The sequence below is a fragment of the Salmo salar genome, chromosome 16, assembly GCF_965601325.2.
Source record: "Salmo salar chromosome 16, fSalSal1, whole genome shotgun sequence".
Lineage (NCBI taxonomy): Eukaryota > Metazoa > Chordata > Actinopteri > Salmoniformes > Salmonidae > Salmo > Salmo salar.
In genome coordinates, this window is record NC_138306.1 from 63,912,160 (window position 1) to 63,932,500 (window position 20,341).

Here is a 20,341-nt window from a genome sequence, read left to right on the forward strand (position 1 = left end):
TCATCATAAAGTACAATAAAATAAAAGTACCATTCATTCTCCATCCCGTTCATTCTTCTTCCCTAAATTGCGGACTGTACATAGCCGCTTTTCTTCATCAATGGCATTGGACCTACATACTTCAATTGCCAGTGGCAGTATCCCGGTTCTCAACTGGGCATACAAGGTCTTTCGGTGCACATTTGAGTGTGTATGTGTGTAAATATGTGGCCAGCCAGATCTAGTTATTAGCTCCATTCCCCTGCTCAGTGGTGTGTTGGTAAATCTATGCACATTCTCTGTGGGAATCCTTCCCCTCTGTCTACTAGGGTCTAATGGCAGCCTGGCGTGTGTACGCGAGAAAGATTTGTTACAGTAGAGGGGGTGTGTAAACAGTCTTGGAATGCGTCCCAAATGATACCATATTCCCTCTATAGTACACCACTTTTGAACAAAGTCATGGGGCTCTTGTCAAAAGTAGTGCACTATATATAGAATAGGGTGCCATTTGGGACACACGCTAGGTCGAAGGGCAGCATACCCTGTGGCCTGAAACCAATCATGTTCGAAAGGCAAGCAGCTAAACCTAGCATCACACACCTCTCCGCTCCACCACGCTCCAGCATCACACTTACACAACCTGTCAGGGCAGGTTTCACACGCTTGCATAAGCGCAGCTGGACCATGTAAATGCCAGTTAATTCACCTTGACCTTGTTCACTCAACCACTGTCTCTCTCAGAGAGCGAGGGAAGGGGGGAGAGAGAGTGACTCTGTCTCTGTTTTCCAAGGGTTAAAGTTCTCAGTCACTGCGACGCATATCCATCATATGGATTCTGGAGAGGTTGTTTGTTGAGATCCGCAATAAAAAATCTCTTGGGTGTTTGGTGGTGGGCTGGTTTGGAGATGCCAGCCTAATACAGAAGCATGTCTGTTCTACGAACAAAAAAAATATATATATATTTTCTTTGTTACGCTTTGTATGCTGAACTGACATGCATGATTGTTGCGGACACCGATGTTCAGATGAAGGGAATTAAATAGTCTAATGCTCACCACCACCGCAACGCTCAACTAAAACTGCACACATTTTTACATAATTCTTACCAATATGTTAGTGGGCTAATTTCTCGAGGTGGAAATGATATTTTAGATGGTGTCAGTATAATTACATTTTTATTCATTTGGAAGTAGAATGTCCTTTTTAAAAAGTCACCAGAACTGAGCTTCTCAGTCCTTCTTCATAAAAATGATCTCGAAGGACACCGGACCCCCTTAAACAAGGGGATTGGAATTGGTCAAACTTGCAGTTAAATGCATATACAAAATAATCCTCTTTCCCTAGAAGCACTATGGTCATTACTTTTTTACATGAAAGGGGAGGTTAACTTGCCCCCAGAGAGAGATGTATTTATTTGTTGTTGCTTTAACCCCGGTGTGTGTGTGTGTGTGTGTGTGTGTGTGTGTGTGTGTGTGTGTTCGTCTCACAAGTGCCAGTAAAAGCTTGTAAATGTAAAGACTGAACGTACTCTAGAAAAGTGATGTGGGTGAATGTATTACTGTGTGTGTTCCTATTTGTAGGTATCTGTGTTCCTGTTACCGTTTTTGTGTGTGAGTGAGATTGACGAACACAAACTATCTCTGACCGTGCGTTTTGTCTTTTCAGCCCCCTGACCGAGACAGTGGAACTCTCTGGAGAACAGGGACCGCTGGGGATCCACGTCGTCCCCTACTGCTCCTCGCTGAGTGGACGGTGAGGAACACAAACACACACACACACGTACTTTCACTCACTCACTGTAACTCACTCACTTTCACGCGCTCTCTTACACGTTCTCTACCCATACATTGAAGGCTGTTTGTGTGTGTGTTCAGACTGTGTTTATCACCCGTTCTCAGGACCCTGGGCCAGCACATTAAAAGTATCGAGGCGAACAGTCGCTCCAAGAGAGAGGGCATATTCCGGGAGGATGAGTGCATCGTTCAGATTAGCGGCACCAAGCTAATGGACAAGACATTTGCCCAGTACGTACCTCGGCTCTACGCTATCGCAGGATGAGTCTCAAACGTCTCCGTATTCCCTTTATAGTGCACTCCTTTTGACCTATAAGTCCCTGGTCAAAAGTAGGGAATAGGTTGCCATTTGAGACGCATCCTGTGTCATTTTGGATGCAAGCCTGCCCTACACTATCACAAATCTACCAGTGTGAGGCCGGTCTGTCACTCAGTTTCCCTTTTATTTCCCCTTTTATTAGGAGCCCTTCTTAATCCCTGCTCTTACAAATCCTCCCTATTCCTGGATTTATCTCACACCACATCTCCACAGCAACAAAAGCGTGTGAGAGAGAAAACGAAAGCGAGAAACACTCATTGTCTCGCTTCACTGTTGTCGGGAATAGGTTCATTTATGACTATCACAGCATTGGTTAGACTTCAAAAGGAGTGGGACAGTAGCTGTGAGGGCTAGTGAGTGAGAAAGATAAGAGAGAAACAAACAGTAAAAAGAGAGAGAATTGGTGGGCATCAAGGAGGATTGTCTAATACCCTACCTTAATGAAATGCCCAGTAAAAGAGGTGGACCTTGTTAGATCTGATAGTATAGCCCAGAAGAGGCTTGACAATAGGTCTGACACTGCTGCCCTGGTTCTGGATAAGGAGTTGCTACTAGTGACTACTACTATAGATTACTTGTCTAAAGACTACTTGTCTCTAGTGAATTGACTCTTGAGGGTCTAGTCTGTGACCGCTAGTCAATACGGGTGTTGAATGAGAACTTAGTAAGCTTGAGTTTGTACTGGTGTTGATACCAATGGAAGCTCTGTGCTTGGTGTACTAGTAACTACTACGAGAGTGAGTGTGATCTTCCAACACATTTCCATAAATACGTAGTGGAAAACCGTACAATCAAGTCTGATATAGCAGTATTCTCAACCTTCAGTCATGTCCTCCAGAGACGGACATTGATGATGTTACTTCCTCACACCCACAGGTCCCAGGAAGTGTTCCGTCAGGCCATGTGTTCCCCTCTGGTGCGCCTGGAGATCCTGCCGCTGGCCAACAAGCAGCAATATGAGAAACGCCTCATCGGGCAGCTCGTCACCGACATTCACGACTCCATCCCCAAAGCCAAGAGCCCCCTCGTGATCCACCAAAAAATGGACGCTAAACCAGAAGTGAAACCAGAAACCGTGAAACCAGAGCAGATCAATCCCAAACTGGAGCCCAGACGTCCAGACCTCCGTGTCCTCAGCTCCAAGACCCCCGATCTCCCAGCCTCTCTCACCCCGCTTGGGGAGCACCAGACTGGGCACGTCCCAGAGGAGATGCCCCTCAGTGTGTCCCCAGCCCCAGTGGTCAGAGATCGGGATGGGGCCTCCCCCATGGCGGTGGGGGGCAGCGAGAGCCCCCTGGCCCAGGGAAAGAGTCCCACTGGGCTCCCTAACCTGGCCAACCTGACCAACCAGAAGGGAGGCCTGAAGCTGAAGATTGAGGAAAGGTATGGAGGCACTATGGAAAAGGGGGTATTGTTGTGTTCGAATACCCATACTAACATATTGTTTACTACATACTTAATGAGTATATACTACATACTATATACTATTAGTTCATTTTAGTATACTGGAAACGAACGATATCCTTCCAGTTGAGCGTACTAGAGCTTCGCCTGTCTACCGGTAGTTGATGCTGTTGCTATGCAACCTCTTCCTAGCTTGTTAGCTTAACAAATGACTAGCTAAACATTTTACAATTTCGGGTGTGTTCGTAAATTCAATCTGGGGTGCCAGAGTGCGCTCTGGGCGTTCGTAAATCCAGAGCGTTGTCAGAGTTAAGAGCGCACACTGGACGCTCTGGCCGAGGAGTAGGGTTGAACCGAGCGTTCAACGGCAGTCAAGCACCCAAGCTAACTGGCTAACGTTGGCTAGCTACTTCCAGACACGAATGAGAGAACACCTCACTGACCATTTTACTTGCCCTAGCCAGTGTGTTGGTGACTGTAACTGTGCTGCTGGCAACAATTTAATTACGCTTTTTTTGCTGATGTTTACTGACACCGGCGTATTCAACGGGTGTTGAGCGTTCGTATATTCATCAGTTATTCTTCGCGAGAGTGCTCTGAAATCGGAGTAGATAGCCATTGAATCGCACGACTATACCACTTAGCTAAGAATGATGTAAATAATCAAGTCAGTAAACATTGGGCAGTTAGTTAGATAGCAGATAGTTAATATACTGCCTGGCAAGTTCCATGTACACTACCGGTCAAAAGTTTTAGAACACCTACAGTACTCATTCATGGGTTTTTCTTTATTTTTACTATTTTCTACATTGTAGAATAATAGTTAAGACATCAAAACTATGAAATAACACATATGAAATCATGTAGTAACCAAAAAAGTGTTAAACAAATCAAAATATATTTTATATTTGAGATTCTTCAAATTGCCACCCTTTGCCTTGATGACAGCTTTGCAAACTCTTGGCATTCTCTTCACCTGGAATGCTTTTCCAACAGTCTGGAAGGAGTTCCCACATATGCTGAGCACTTGTTGGCTGCTTTTCTTTCACTCTGCGGTCAGACTCATACAAAACCATCTCAATTGGGTTGAGGTCAGGGGATTGTGGAGGCCAGGTCTACTGATGCAGCACTCCATCACTCGCCTTCTTGGTCAAATAGCCCTTACACAGCCTGGAGGTGTGTTGGTTTATTGTCCTGTTCATAAACAAATTGATAGTCCCACTAAGGCCAAATCAGATGGGATGGCGTATCGCTGCAGAATGCTGTGGTAGCCATGCTGGTGAAGTGTGCCTTGAATTCTAAATAAATCACAGACAGCGTCACCAGAAAAGCACCCCCACACCATCACACCACCACCTCCTCTATGCTTTACGGTGGGAAATACACATGCAGAGATCATCCGTTTACCCACACCGTGTCTCATAAAGACACAGCGGTTGGAACCATAAAAGGACAAATTTCCACCGGTCTTATGTCCATTGCTCGTGTTTCTTGGCCCAAGCAAGTCTCTTCATCTTATTGGTGTCCTTTGGTAGTGGTTTCTTTGTAGCAATTCAACCGGTAGGAACCCACTAAGCCCCACAACAGATTTTTGTACTTTTGTAAAGGTATAAGGTTTTGCCGTGTTGGGGTCAATTTAGTTTTCAATCCAGTCGATTCAGTGAAATGAAATTTAAATCATGAATTGAGTCATCGTAGAAAACGGACAAATTGGTAACTGTGTTCTTAGGCTGCGTTTACACAGGCAGCCCAATCTGTTATTTTGTCATAGCAGATATTTTGCCAAAAGATCAGAATTGGGCTGCCTGTGTAAACTTAGCCTTAGAGATTGTGGTTGTGCTCTTCCATGGTTAAAGCGCCAATCAGCTGTAGAAACAATAACAGTTTATCCCTGCCCCTGTTTCGGTATGGGGCTGGAGAAATGTAACCACTCTCAAATCAATAGTTTAGGTAGTTTTAACCATGTTTTGAGGCTATTTTCTTTGTTTACAAACATTTAAGTAATTTTATATTTTATTTATTTAACCTTTTTTCAACTAGGCAAGTCAATTAAGATCAAATTCTTATTTACAATGACGGCCTACACAGGCCAAACCCGGACGACGGTGGACCAAACGTGATACAGTCTGAATTTGAACCAGGGTGTCTGTAGTGACGCCTTTAGCACTAAGATGCAGTGCCTTAGACCGCTGCGACACTCGGGAGCAAACAAGCTTATATTTTGTGATCTGATGGGGGAACGACAGTTGAACTAAGCACATAAATTATTTTCTTCAGGAATCAATGGGTACATACCAGTAATTTATAAGTGAAAAAATGGATGTAGCAACTAATGATTTCCCCTTTTAAAGACTACTCTCCCACTGTGAGTGACTGCTAGGAGGTTTAGAAGCGTTAATGGAAGGTAGGCAGAAGCTTAGCTGCCAGATGAGATTTGATCACTCACTATCTTTTAGTATGCCTCTTTTGGCTTATCTCCACTGCTCACCATGGTGGCAGTTTTCACTCATTGCTTGGAGTCACGTACACACACAGGTATGCACGCGCGCACACAAATACACACACAGGCGTGCATGCACAAACACACAAATAGATACACATGTAAGCTTGGACCCCCCCCCCCCCCACACACACACACACCCACACACACACACACCACACACACACACACACACACAAGCACTCTTGAAATCAAACTGTGAGTCCACAGGGAGAGGAGCCATGCGAGGGAATGATATCTCCGGATACCTCTCTCTCTCCCTCCTTCACCTCGCCTTCTTTCTCTCCCTTCACCTTCCTCCATCAGGCAGTGTGAGGGCTGCTCACACGTGAAATTGAAGGCAGTCCTCCTCTTAATCCACATAAGAAAACAGTTTTCCCACTGGCTTTTGGCTGAGGTTACATCCCGAATAGCACCCTATTCCATTTATAGTACACTACTTTTGACCAGGGCCCATGTGCACTATAAAGGGAATATGGTGCTAGCAGAGAGGGCCCCACAGCAGACCAGTGGAAGTTGATCACCAGTTTACTCAGGAGGAACCCACTCAGCCCCACACAGAATGCAGGGCAAGTGGAGAGATGTCGCCCTCCATTTATTAGCACACCAAGTGACCTTGTTGCGACGTGATGGGATGATGTGGGGTCATGATGATGGGGACAAGTCTGTCCATAATGAAGAAATGCTCCGCTTTTTTGACACCACACTCCACAAAGCAAGTCCTGCAGGCTCTAGTTTTATCTTATCTTGATTATTGTCCAGTCATATGATCAAGTGCTGCAAAGAAAGACCTAAGCTGTGTTCGAATACCCATACTAATGTATTGTATACTACATAATGAGTATATACTATTAGTTCATTTTAGCATACTGTTCAGTTGAGCGTACTAGCTCTTCGCCTGTCTACCGCAAGTTGATGCTGTTGCTACGCAACCTCTTGCTAGCTAGTTAGCATAACAAATTACTAGTTAGACTTTTTTATAAAAAAATGTTTAGCCCCTTTTCTCCCCAATTTCGTGGTATCCAATTTTGTCTCATTGCTGCAACTCCTGCATGGACTCGAGTGAGGCGAAGGTCGAGAGACATGCGTTCTCTGAAACACAACCCAACCAAGCCGCACTGCTTCTTGACACAATGCCCGCTTAACCCGGAAGCCAGCCGCACCAATGTGTCGGAGGAAACACCGTACACCTGGCGACCGTGTCGTTGTGCAGAGTCGCTAGTGCACGACGGGACAAGGACATCCCTGCCGGTAAACCCTCCCCTGACCCGGACGACGCTGGGCCAATTGTGCGCTGCCCCATGGGTCTCCTGTGAACACAGCTAGCACTGCGATGCAGTGCCTTAGACCACTGCGCCACTCGGGAGGCCCTCTAGTTTGACATTTTACAAATTCGTGTGAGTTTTTAAATTCAATCTGGAGGCTCGGGCCGAGGAGTAGGGTTGTTTTGAGCGTTCTGACCTTAAAACGACAGTCAAGCACCCAAGCTAACGTTGGCTAGCTTGCTAGCTACTTCCAGATACAAATGAGACCACTCTGACCATTTTACTCGCCCTAGCAGAGCTGGTTAGGCAGTTTTCATGTTATCCAGAGTGTTGGTGACTGTTACTTTGCTGCTGGCAACAATTAAATTATGTTTTTTTTTTGCCGGCGTTTACTGACACCGACCATATTCAACAGGCGCTTGTAAATTCATTGTTCTACGCCCTGGTACACTCAGACGAGGGACATGAAATCGGAGTAGCTAGCCAGAGCGAATTATCGAAAGAACGCACAAATACCATTTAGCTAAGCTAAGAATGATGGGAATAATCAAGTCAATAAACGTTGGGTAGTTAGCATATAGTTAATATACTGGCAAGTTTGATGTATAATTAGCCAACTAACGTTAGGTAACTATCTAACATACCGGTACATACTGCTGTAATGATATGCTACAGTATGTGGTTCGTAAGGACAGCATAGCTAACAAATTGTCAGCCAACATAACGTAAGGTAACATTTTAAACCTTTGTCATAATTAGTTAAAGCAATGAATTTGTATCCGCTCTCGTTGTACTTTAGCTGTATATTTTCTGCCATTTACTTCAAATCTGAAAACGATGTGAAGACACGCACATTTCCTGAAGAATTGCATTATGGGCCCTAAAGTACAGTAATAGTGTCCTCTGCGTGTATACTTCATATTTTGGCAAATTTAGTACTACATCTGGGAACTTTTGGCATATTAACTATATCCATACTATGACCACTAAGCATACTATATATTCAATTCACATCACAAATATGGTTAGTGCGGTTAGTATTTGAACACGGTAGGTAGCCTAGTGGTTAGAGTGTTGGGCCAGTAACCGAAAGGTTGCTGGATCAAATCCCCAAGCTGACAAGGTAAAAATCTGCCATTCTGCCCCTGAACAAGGCATTTAACCATTTAACCCTGGTAGGCCGTAATTGTAAATAAACATTTGTTCTTAACTGCCTAGTTAAATAAAGGTTTTTATTAAGCTTCAGCTGGCCCAGAACAGAGCGGCATGTCTTGCAATTCATTATAATCAGAGGGCTAATATTAATACTATGCATGCCAGTCTCTCTTGGCTAAGAGTTGAGGAAAGCACTTCTTGTTTTTATAAGAAACATTGTGTTGGAAATTCAAAATTGTTTGCGTAGTCAACTTACACTCAGCACTGACACACACACTTACCCCACCAGACATGTCACCAGGGGTCTTTTCACTGTCCGCAGGTCCAGAACAAATTCAAGGAAACATAAAGTATTATACCGAGCCATGAGTGCATGGAACTCCCTTCCATCTCATTTAGCCCAAGTGAACAGCAACCTGGTTTCAAAAAACAAATAAAGCAACGCCACACGACACAACGCCTCTCCCCATGTCACCTACTTGTTGTGTGTGTGTGTGTGTACTGACATGTATGTGTAACTGATTGATGCGCGCGCGCACACACACACACACACACACACTACGTGTTAATGTTTTTAAATGTATGTAAATTGTAAAGTATTTTATGTGTAATCTCTTTTTCATTATGTCGGACCCCAGTAAGACAAGCTGTCGCCATTGGCGTCGGCTAATGGGGATCCTAATCAATCAAATCAAGGAAAAGAATGATGGTATAGTTAAGACTGTTATCAGGATAAGTGATAATATCCCTCTGTCCCCCACTCCCCTCTATCGCTCTTGTTTTTTCATCTCTTTTCCTATCTGTTCTTCATTCTCTTTCTTTCCCCCTCTCTGTCTCTCTATCGTTCCTCTCCAGGTACCGAGGGGCTGGGTTTCACCGTGGTGACCCGGGACTCGACGGTCCATGGCCCGGGGCCCACCCTGATCGAGAACATCCTTGCCCGGGGCGCCGCCATCAAAGATGGCAGCCTGGCGACCGCATCCTGGAGATGAAGCAGTCATTTGACCTCTGACCTTTGAATTCCTTAAAAGTGCATCCTTCCTTCCTGCTATCCTTGAAGTAATGACTGATTCGGTAAGTGAACTCAAGTGTTCCACCACATGGCATTCACCTGTCTGTTCATTTCTAATCATCAGCGATTGCCTCATGGAATAGAGGAAGGAAGCACTTTTTCAAGTATTCAAACAGTGCCGTCTGTGGCTGATTTAAACTAGTTGTATTTTTTTCTGGAAGGTGGTCCTTAAACCTTTAAATATCTAGGTGGAGGTATTTATTCTATGTATTGAAATGCACTGTGAAGCACATTGTGTATATACTGTACATGTTTTAACCCTTCCCTGTGATGTGTGTAGGTGAACGGTGTAGACCTGACGGATCGAACTCAGGAGGAGCTGGTGGCCATGCTGCGCTGCTCCAAGCAGGGGGAGTGTGTCTCTGTGGTTGTGGCCAGACAAGAGGAGATCCTCCTACCCAGAGAGCTCGTGAGAACAGACACCTTTTATCTCTCTCTAGCCACCTTCAATTGCTCTTGACTCTGCATGATCTTTGATGCAGATACATTCATTACCAGGAATTTCCACCTTTCCCCTCCTTGTCTTATACATGTTGTTACCCCTTGAAACGTCTTTCTCTTTCTATTGCTATTGAAAGGCGTTCAACCTCTTTGAACTGCCCTTTTGCCCCCCTGCACACATTCCATCACCTACAAACAAGCACTGACCCACACACACACACACACACACCCAGGCCCAGCACACGTACCCAGCACCCCATTCCTCTTCCTGCCCTTATCTGGGTGTGTTGACTCAGAGACTGACAGGAAGTCACACACACGTCCCTGCGGCCTCGCAGGAAGTGGTGCGTGCCGACACACACGGGTGTTAAGTGACCGTTTAGCTGTGGCCAGAGACCTTTCTGACTCCTCGCTGAGTGGCGTGTTTTTACCCCTTTATCTAAATAAGCTGCCTGTCAACTGCCCCGGTGGTACCCTATAGGAGCGTGTGTGTGTGTGTGTGTGTGTGTGTGTGTGTGTGCATGTGCCACTCACTACTCCTGTGATTATTCACATTATTCAATTTCCTCAACTTCAAAGCGTTCAGGAGGGACAACTCTGACGCTTTGTAGTGAACGATGCATATTCACATGGAAATACGCACGCACGCGTGCACACACCCACACACAGTGCTCACATTAGCCCTCATTAAAATACCCAACATTTCCACAACATCCACACTAAGGTGCTTCTTGAATTCCTCTTTTATCTTGTTCTTTTTAACTCTGTCTTTATCTGGGCTGTTGAAGTTAGAGGCCCTTAAAGATGAACTCCTTATCTTCTCTGCAGACCTCCTCCTCAAATATAGTTTCATGTCCCTCGAACTCATGTACATGTTCACCCTCACTCAAGTTCAGCAATGCTCACAGACAGAACTTCTGCAGGCAGGCACACATGCGCAGGCTCACACAATCAACCACAACTCATTCCAATACCTTAAACTTCCACATTTAGATGCAATTGTGGTCCAGTAAATGCGTACATACATGACACTTGTCTTCTCTCCTTATTATGCCTCAGTCACAACCCTAATATTGCAGCTGCTCTCACAAAGCCCCCAACACAAAGACCCATCTATTTATCCTCGACACATGGACACCGGACCTGAATACATGTTTTTAAAAATACCAAAAAATCCTCCCCAACCCATTCTGATGTAATTGGGTTAGCTTCTCTCAGCTCTGTGAAGAGGCCAGTTATAGCTGTGTGTGTACGTGCGTTTCTATGGGCTATAGTAGTAAAGGCCAAAACAAATCAAATAATGTATACCTAAAGGGGACCTAAGATTTCAAAATCAAATAGCCAAATGATCCATGGTATGCCCCCCCCAACAGAACCGCTGCTGTTGGGAAGTCAAAACTGCCCTTAATGCTTTATCCTCAAGAAGGCGCAATCTTGAGGCCGTATTTACTCTGTTTTGGAGAAAGAATCCCCCCTCGATGGGCACACTGGAAACAAGGACAATCAACACAATCTTCACTAATTTTGCCCAGTCAGGGTACACTTAGCTGAAGTCCCTTATGAGGACCTCACGTCTTATGTGTGAGTAGAAATAGAAACACACACACACGCGACACTAATTTCCAAGCAGCTTGAGGATTTATTAGCCTATAGTCTCTTTGCCTTTGAAGTTGGAGCACATTGACTGGTATTTCCATCAATGAATAAAAAGCATTATTTTTTTTATTTTTTTCTCCCGGAGAATTTGGCCGGCAACACGTACGTTGTTATTCTATCCTTCTGGGGACCTAAAATGTATTTCCATTCAAAATCCAATTTTCCCTCAACCTAACTCCTAAACCTAACCCCTTACCCTAACCCTTATTCTAACCCTAATTGTAATCCTAAACCTAACCACTAAGCTAAAAATAGTATTTGTCTTCATGGGGACGTGGGAAATTTCCCCACGGGTAAGTGCCTTTGAACGGGGTATGGTTGTAGGTGCCAGGCGCACTGGTTTGACTGTGCCAAGAACTGAAATGCTGGTGGGTTTTTCATGCTCCACAGTTTCCTGTGTGTATCAAGAATGGTCCACCACCCAAAGGACATTCAGCCAACTTGACACAACTGTGAGAAGCATTGGAGTCAATCAATTAATCAAATTTATTGTTAAAGCCCTTTTAAATCAGCCGATGTCACCAAGTGCTATACAGAAACCCAGCCTAAAACCCCAAACAGCAAGCAATGCAGATGTAGAAGCCCGGTGGCTAGGAAAAACAAAGCACGGTGGCTAGGAAAGCGCCCCTGTGGAATGCTTTCGACACCTTGAAGAGTCCATGCCCTGACGAATTGAGGCCCTTCTGAGGGAAAAGGAGTTTGGGAGGGTTCTTAATGTTTTATACGCTCAGAGTATACTGCCATCTAAATTACTGCCACTTGCTTATTAATATTTTTTGGAAATATTCATACAAGTTACAAACTGTGCTGTCCATCAGATGAGCTGAGACCCTTGTTTAAGGAATGTTTAGAAGCGAAATGATAGCTTCAAATTCAATTTGCACATGCACAGAACGTTACTCCGGTTACTTAGACAATAAGAATAGGCGACCGGGTCCCGGGCCTGTTCTTAGTAGTTTGTATTGAGGTGTGATCCTCGCCTTTCAAGAATAACTTGATGATTAAACCTGATCTGGACAGTGTTTAGTTTGTCCTTCGGATTGAATTTGTGATGCAAGGGGATTTGTTGATCTCAATCATTCTCGACTCGCCTTTAAAAGTGAGCTACGATGGTCGAAAGCTTCTTTTTGTCTTTCTGTCCGTCCGTCCGTCTTCGGACAAGCTCAGCGTGGTGGTCACCTATACGTCTGCATGCCCATCACGCATAGAGCTGCTTTCTCTTCCTCTCCCTTCTCCTCTGCACTTTTCCCATTCTTGGGTTGGCACCAGGATGGTTGTGTCCTGGAACCATGGTAGCTAACCACTCAAGGTCACACACACACACACACACACACACACACACACACACACACACACACACACACACACACACACACACACACACAAATGATCCCAACCATCAGCAATTTGGCTTCCCCTCCTCCCCCTACTGAGGCACAGGTACAGAGAACATAAGAACTCAACATTACTGCCAATAATTGGCAGACTTCATTTCTCTCCGATCGAGCAGTGGCGAGAGAGATCTCATCTTAATTGAATGTCACTCTCGTCGCTAATCTGCCACTTTGAAAGCGTCTATTCAGAAGCCCGGCTGACAGGAGTGTGTATAATTCGGTCTCCTTACACCCCCACCTCTTCTTCTTCCCCATGAGTAGAAAGGTTCCTTTTGTCTTCCTCGTTCCTCTGATCAAGGGTGGTCTCCCCTCCTCTTAAAGCCTGTTAACAAGCACTTGAGGAGAGACAATGAGGCGTGTTGTGCGCCAGCGGAGCCACAGGGCTCAGGAATGGAAGGGTTTTGCTCTGTGTGTGGGGGGGGGGGGGGGGATTATTTGTGTGTGGGTGTGTGTGTGTGGACCACCAGGGGTGTGTGTCTCACACCGGGAGATTTAGTTTAGTCCCTTAACCCCTGGTCGGGCTCTCCAGCGGACATCCAGCGAAAAATCCTATCGCCATTAGCATAACGAAATGTTATATATATATTTTTTTCAAATATAGGACTATGTTATATCGTTTTATAGATACACGTCTCCTGAATCGAACCACGTTGTCCGATTTCAAAAAGGCTTTACAGCAAAAGCAAGTATATCGTAAAAGTAGCCACATAGCCATTTTCCGACCAACCACATGCATCACAAATAACCAAAAAAAACAGCTAAATGCAGCACTAACCTTTGACAATCTTCATCAGATGACACTCCTAGGACATCATGTTACATAATACATGCATTCTTTTGTTCGATAAAGTTCGTATTTATATATAAAAACAGCATTTTACATCGGCACGTGACGTTGACTAACTATTTTCCCTCAAATGCATCCGGTGAAACAGCGCTACAATTTACTAAATTACTATTCGAAAACATTTTTAAAATGTAATATTGTCATTCTAAGATTTATAGATGAATATCTCTTGAAAGCACCTGTAATGCCAGATTTAAAAATAACTTTACTGGGTAATCACACTTTGCGATAAAAGGGGATGCAATACTAAGAAAAATAGGCTACCGTTACAGGTCAGCGCCATCTTGGAACAATCGCATATCAAATCTACTCTTGTATACTATTGTCAATAATCCCTTACCTTTGATTATCTTCATCAGAAAGCACTTCCAGGAATCCCAGGTCCACAACAAATGTATTTTCGTTCGAAAAAGTTAATCCTTTACGTCCCAATAGCTTGTTCTTGTTAGCGCGTTCTGAAGGCTGCTCCAAAAGCGCTGTCGGCCGCGGGACTCCTCTTTCAATAAAATGCTTCTTTTTTTTTTTTTAGGTTCGTTCAAACATGTCAAACGTTGTATAACATAAATCTTTAGGGCCTTTTTCAACCAGAGCTCCAATAAGATTCAAGGGGGACGATTGCATTGTCTTTCAAAACGTTTCGAAAGGGGAGGGTAGCCAGGGGCGCCGGCGTCATAATGGTAATGGCCCTCCTCATGTGACCATGTTCCACAGACTCATTGTGTCAGTTTTCACAGTAGAAGGCTCAAACTACTTTGTAAAGACTGGGGACATCTAGTGGAAGCAATAGGAAGTGCTCAATGAACCATTGCTCACGGTGTGATTTATAGGCAAAGTGATGAAGTTGAGTCCGCAATTCAGAATTCCACTTCCTGTTATGATCTGTCTCGGGGTTTTGACTGCCATATGAGTTCTGTTATACTCACAGACACCATTCACACAGTTTTAGAAACTTTAGGGTGTTTTCTATCCACAAGTATTAATTATATGCATATCCTAGCTTCTGAGTTTGAGTAGGAGGCCGTTTAAAATGGGCACACATTTTTTTCAAAAATCGCTGTAGCGCCCCCTATCCTAGGCGAACGACAAGAGGTTAAGAACGGTGGACATATCTGGTGTGTGTGTGTGTTTTAAACTTAGCCTGCCACACAGTGACCCAAAAAGACAGCTCTTTGCATCAACAGATCAAACCAAAGACATTCATACAAAAAAAATGTGCTGCTTCTTTAGTTACAAAGTGCTGCTGGAATATCTATCCCCTCACACTGACAATGGAATATCCTGCAGCTGTTACGTCTCTTTAGATTCCACATCTCCTCTCCTCTTCTCCTCTCCCTTATGGATGTGTGTCAGGGATAGAGATGCCCAAAGAGGTCTGTCTGTCTGTCACGTCAACTGTCAAAGTGTCTTGTCTGAGCTGGATTGCTGGATCCTTGCGTCAGTCTTCTCACTGACTCCGTTGAATAAAGAGTCAATGGATACGCGTTCAGAATGAAAGTTTCCCATCTTTACTACTCAGCGTACAACGGAGTTTCCACAATAGCTCGAGGTGATGGTGATGGAGATCCATGAGAGTGAGGCCCCAGACTAGACTGCCCGTCTTTCCTAAGGGGCTCTACCCAGGAAAAGACGCTGTCAGGTCTTCCCCTGCTGAGGATCCAGGGGTGGAGAACTGTGGGGGGTGTTCTGTTGGCTAAACAAGGGCCTCCTCAGGATTCAGGTGAATGTCACCCAACACCAGTGGGATTATAGTGAGAAACCTGTAAAGCTACACTGAGCCGTTCTTTCCTGCCTCTGTCGCTAGAGCGCTGGCCATATTATATGGCAACCTGGGAGGTTCAAAATAAATCTGCTTCCAGTAACAGATAAGGTATGAAGGAAAGCAGCTCAATGAGCTTTTGGATTTTATATTGGGCAGCTGTGAAAAAACGAAATCACAGACACTTCACATACTGTGTCTCTTAGTTTGGACTAATGTGGCGTAACACACACAATTATTGTTAACAAATGTAAGCATATACAGTACACACAGTATTTTTCCCCTCCTGCGTTGTTCGCTCTCCTCCTCACAGGAAAATAGGCCGGTTATGTGAAAGAGCCTCAAAGCACCTCTTTACAGGCCCGTTTCCCTGGTGACAAAACCCTAGCACCACTTTCTCTCTCACCATTCTGTCATAATGACAGACATTTTTCTTTTCTTTTGTTGCCATTTCTTTGTCTTCTCTCTCTCTCTCTCTCCCTCTCTTTCTTTCATTTGGTAGCCAATTCTCGCTCCCCAAACCACCGGGTCATTTTGTTCACGTTAAGAGTCGGAGGAAGGAGGAGAGAGAAAAGAGGGGGGAGAGTGACTGAGAGGGGGAGAGAGAGTGGGTATCTCCAGGGATGGGTTATTACTTTTAAATGATCCCCCTGTCGCCCTCCCTCCATCGCTCTCTAGAAGGATGTATAAAAAAGGTTATTATGTTTCCTTTTGAAATGGCACGCTCTCTGTCTGTGCCTTTCATGTTAAAATGGAATTACCTCTCTGCCTGCCGTCTCCTCCCTCGCTCTCTCTTTCTCACCACCTGCTCCTTCTCGCTTCCCATCATCCTCTTCCTCTTTTTTTATTCTTCCTCCCCTCACCCGTTTTTCACCACCTTGGATCCATGATGCAAATATCCCTCTTCATTTGTTTTTGTTTCTCTTTCTCCCTCAACCTCTCCCTTACCCCTTATCACCTTTTTCTTTCATCCTCTTTTCCCGCTCTCTCTCCCCGTCATCCTCATTCGATGAGTTCTCATATTGACGAGATGTTTCATTTTCTGTGTGTCTATTTCACTCTCAGCATTGTATTTTTTTTATTTTCATTAACTGCCCTATGCTTGTTTCAATATCAAAACAATCTCTGTCTCTCTCTGTCCTCCTCTTCATCCTTCTCTTTCCCTCTTTCAGAAAAGGGAGGAGGCAAGCCCCCTGGTGCTGGAGGATGGGCGGGAGCAGCTGATGTTCGAGGTGCTCCTGAACGACACTGGCTCAGCCTCCCTGGGCATCAGCCTCAAGGGCAACAAGTCCCGGGAGAAGGGCGAGGACCTTGGCATCTTCATAAAGTACATCATTCACGGAGGGGCCGCCTACAAGGTACAGAAGCAGGAATGAACTGTGCTGTTTTGCTTCTATCTCAATGTTTCCTTTCTCTGTCTGTCTCCATTTCTCTGTTGTCTGTCTTTTCCTCTTTCCAATTCTCGCTCAGCCTGCTCTTTTTCTGTCTCTCTCTATCTCCACCTTGGTTCCCTTTCTACTGTCTCTTTTTCCTTCTTTCTTCCGCTCTCTCTGTCCCATCTGTTTCTCTTTACTCTGTAAACCCCGATACTCAGCAGTCCTGCCCAGTCTGAAGGCCACATCTGTTTCAGTTCCCCTGACCTCTGACCCCTGGTGACCCCATTGACCTCGCCCCTCTGGCAGTATGCTCAGACTTTTCTCTTTTCGGGTGGATCGGATTGAGGGCCCTTTCTAGAATCTTCCACTGAAGGCCACACTCCATCACTGTAGTGACACTTGGAGTTGATAGATACTCTCTGAACTCCCCTGGTTCCCATCTCTTTCCACAGATCAGATGAAAGCAGTAGGGCAGGTGTTGTGTCCCTGTGTAGATAAGGCCTGCACTGGGAACAGGGTGATGAGGTACTTGAGCGATACTAGTACTTCAATACTTTGATGGAAGCCTCAAACTGGACTTATAAACTGTTCGCTCAGCGGTATTTGGTATTCATTAGGATCCCCATTAGCCGCTGCAGAAGCAGCAGCTACCCTTCCTGTCCACATGAAGCATGGTATAATACATAGTACAGAACATTGTTAGTCAAGGACTGAACTACATCAATTCAAAACGTCTCACACAGCCTACATCTCAGTACATATATACTATATCTAGGTCTAATGCATAATACAGTGCAAATTAGAGTACAAGATATATAAAACGGATGTGTCTCTTCACAGTCCCCTTTTGTGCAGTAAGGTATTATTTTCAATGTTTTTTATTTTTAAATCCTGGTTTTATTGCTAGCTTGAGATACCTGGTGTGGCAGAGAGTTCCATGTCTTCATGGCTCTATTTAATACTGTGTTTTTTCCAAGCCTCCGTTCTGGACCTGGTGACTGTGAAGAGACCTCTGGTTGCGTGTCTCGTGTTGTACCAATGAGTGTCCGAACTGTGTGCCAACTGCTTGAAGAGACAGTTTGCTACCTTCAACACATCAGTAACTCGCACAACGACCAATATTGATGCTGTCAATCTCTCCTAAACTTTGAGCCAGGAGAGATTGACATGCATGTTACTGACACTTGCCCTCCATGTACATCTAGGGGCGATACGTGCTGCTTTGTTCTCCATCACTCTCCTTGGTCAAATAGCCCTTACACAGCCTGGAGGTGTGTTGGGTCATTGTCCTGTTGAAAAACAAATGGTAGTCCCTCTAGGCGTAAACCAGATGGGATGGCGTATCCCTGCAGAATGCTGTGGTAGACATGCTGGCTAAGTGTGCATTGAATTCTAAATAAATCACTGACTGTGTCACTAGCAAAGCACCCTACACCATCACACCACTTCCTCCATGCTTCACAGTGGGAACCACACATGCGGAGTTCATCCGTTTACCTACTCTGCGTCTCAGACACGGCGGTTGGAACCATAAATCAAACATTTGGACTCAAGGACAGATTTCCAGCCGCCTAATGTCCATTGCTCGTGTTTCTTGGCCCAAGCAAGTCTCTTCTTCTTATTGGTGTCCTTTAGTAGTGGTTTCTTTGCAGCAATTCGACCATGAAGAACTGATTCACGCAGTCTCCTCTGAACAGATGATGTTGATGTGTCTGTTACTTGAACTCTGAAGCATTTATTTTGGCTGTAATCTGAGGTGCAGTTAACTCTAATGAATGTATCCTCTGCAAATCAAAGACAATTTAATTGGTCACATACACGTGTTTAGCAGATGTATTACGGGTGTAGCGAAATGCTTGTGCTTCTAGCTCCAACAGTGCAGTAATATCTAACAGTTAAACAACATATACCCAAAATACACGTAAATCTAAGTAAGGAATGGATTAAGAATATATATACATATGTCAGAGTGGCGTTGGACTAAGGTAGTGGCATAGTATAGAGTACAGTATATACATATGAGATGAGGATATGATAAAGTAATCCTTCTAACCCCCCCCCCCCCTTAAAAGATTTAGATGCACTATTGTAAAGTGGTTGTTCCACTGGATATCATAAGGTGAATACACCAATTTGTAAGTCGCTCTGGATAAGAGCGTCTGCTAAATGACTTAAATGTAAATGTAAATGTAAAGATGGGTGATGCAATATTTACAAACAATTAAAGTGACTAAGATGCCGTAGAATAGTATAGAGTACAGTTTACACATATGAGATGAGTAATGCATTTCCTTAAAGTGGCCAGTGATTCCTATTCTATGTCTATAGGCAGCAGCCTCTGATGTGCTAGTGATGTCTGTTTAACAGTCTGATGGCCTTGAGATAGAAACTGTTTTTCAGTCTCTCGGTCCCAGCTTTGATGCACCTGTACTGACCTCGCCTTCTGGATGATAGCGGGGTGAACAGGCAGTGGCTCGGGTGGCTGATGTCTTTTTGGCCTTCCTATAGCATCGGGTGCTGTAGGTGTCCAGGAGGGCAGGACGTTTTCCCCCAGTAATGCGTTGGGCAGACCACACCACCCTCTGGAGAGCTTTGCGGTTGTGGGCGGTGCAGTTGCCATACCAGGCGGTGATACAGCCTGACAGGATGCTCTCAATTGTGCATCTGTAAAAGTTTGTGAGGGTTTTAGGTGTTAAGCCAAATTCCTTTAGCCTCCTGAGGTTGAATTGGCGCAGTTGCAACTTCTTCACCACACTGTCTGAGTGGGTGGACCATTTCAGTTTGTCCTTGATGTGTACACCGAGGAACTTGATGCTTTCCACCTTCTCTATTGCTGTCCCATCGATGTGGATAGGGGAGTGCTCCCTCTGCTGTTTCCTGTTGTCCACAATCATCTCCTTAGTTTTGTTGACATTGAGTGAGAGGTTATTTTCCTGGCACCACGCTCCTAGAGCCCTCACCTCCTCCCTATAGGCTGTCTCATCGTTGTTGTTAATCAAGCCTACCACTGTAGTCTGCAAACTTGATGATTGAGCTGGAGGCATGCTTGGCCACGCAGTCTTGGGTGAAAAAGAGGGGGCTGATCACTCTGGGTCTTCCTTTCCTGTGGCGGTCCTCATGAGAGCCAGTTTCATCATAGCGCTTGATGGATTTTTGCTACTGCACTTGAAAAAACATTACTTTTTTTACATTTTCCAAATTGACTGACCTTCATGTCTTAAAATAATGATGGACTGTCGTTTCTCTTTGCTTATTTGAGCTGTTCTTGCCATAATATGGACTTGATCTTTTACCAAATAGGGCCATCTTCTGTATACCACCCCTACCTTGTCACAACACAACTGAGTGGCTCAAACGCATTAAGAAGGAAATAATTTCCACAAA

General features: G+C 44.7%; 1 protein-coding gene across 1 annotated transcript in view; it reads left to right on the plus strand.

Annotated features, from left to right (window-relative positions):
- The window catches only part of LOC106574327 (partitioning defective 3 homolog B), a 157,243-nt gene that overhangs the window by 132,668 nt on the left and 4,234 nt on the right, over positions 1 to 20,341 (plus strand). Inside the window, exons 7-12 of the mRNA XM_082962407.1 lie at positions 1,645 to 1,731; positions 1,878 to 2,003; positions 2,968 to 3,474; positions 9,271 to 9,418; positions 9,768 to 9,896; positions 16,754 to 16,939. Coding sequence (XP_082818533.1) covers positions 1,645 to 1,731; positions 1,878 to 2,003; positions 2,968 to 3,474; positions 9,271 to 9,418; positions 9,768 to 9,896; positions 16,754 to 16,939 — 1,183 coding nt within the window. The remainder of the gene's footprint in view (positions 1 to 1,644; positions 1,732 to 1,877; positions 2,004 to 2,967; positions 3,475 to 9,270; positions 9,419 to 9,767; positions 9,897 to 16,753; positions 16,940 to 20,341) is intronic.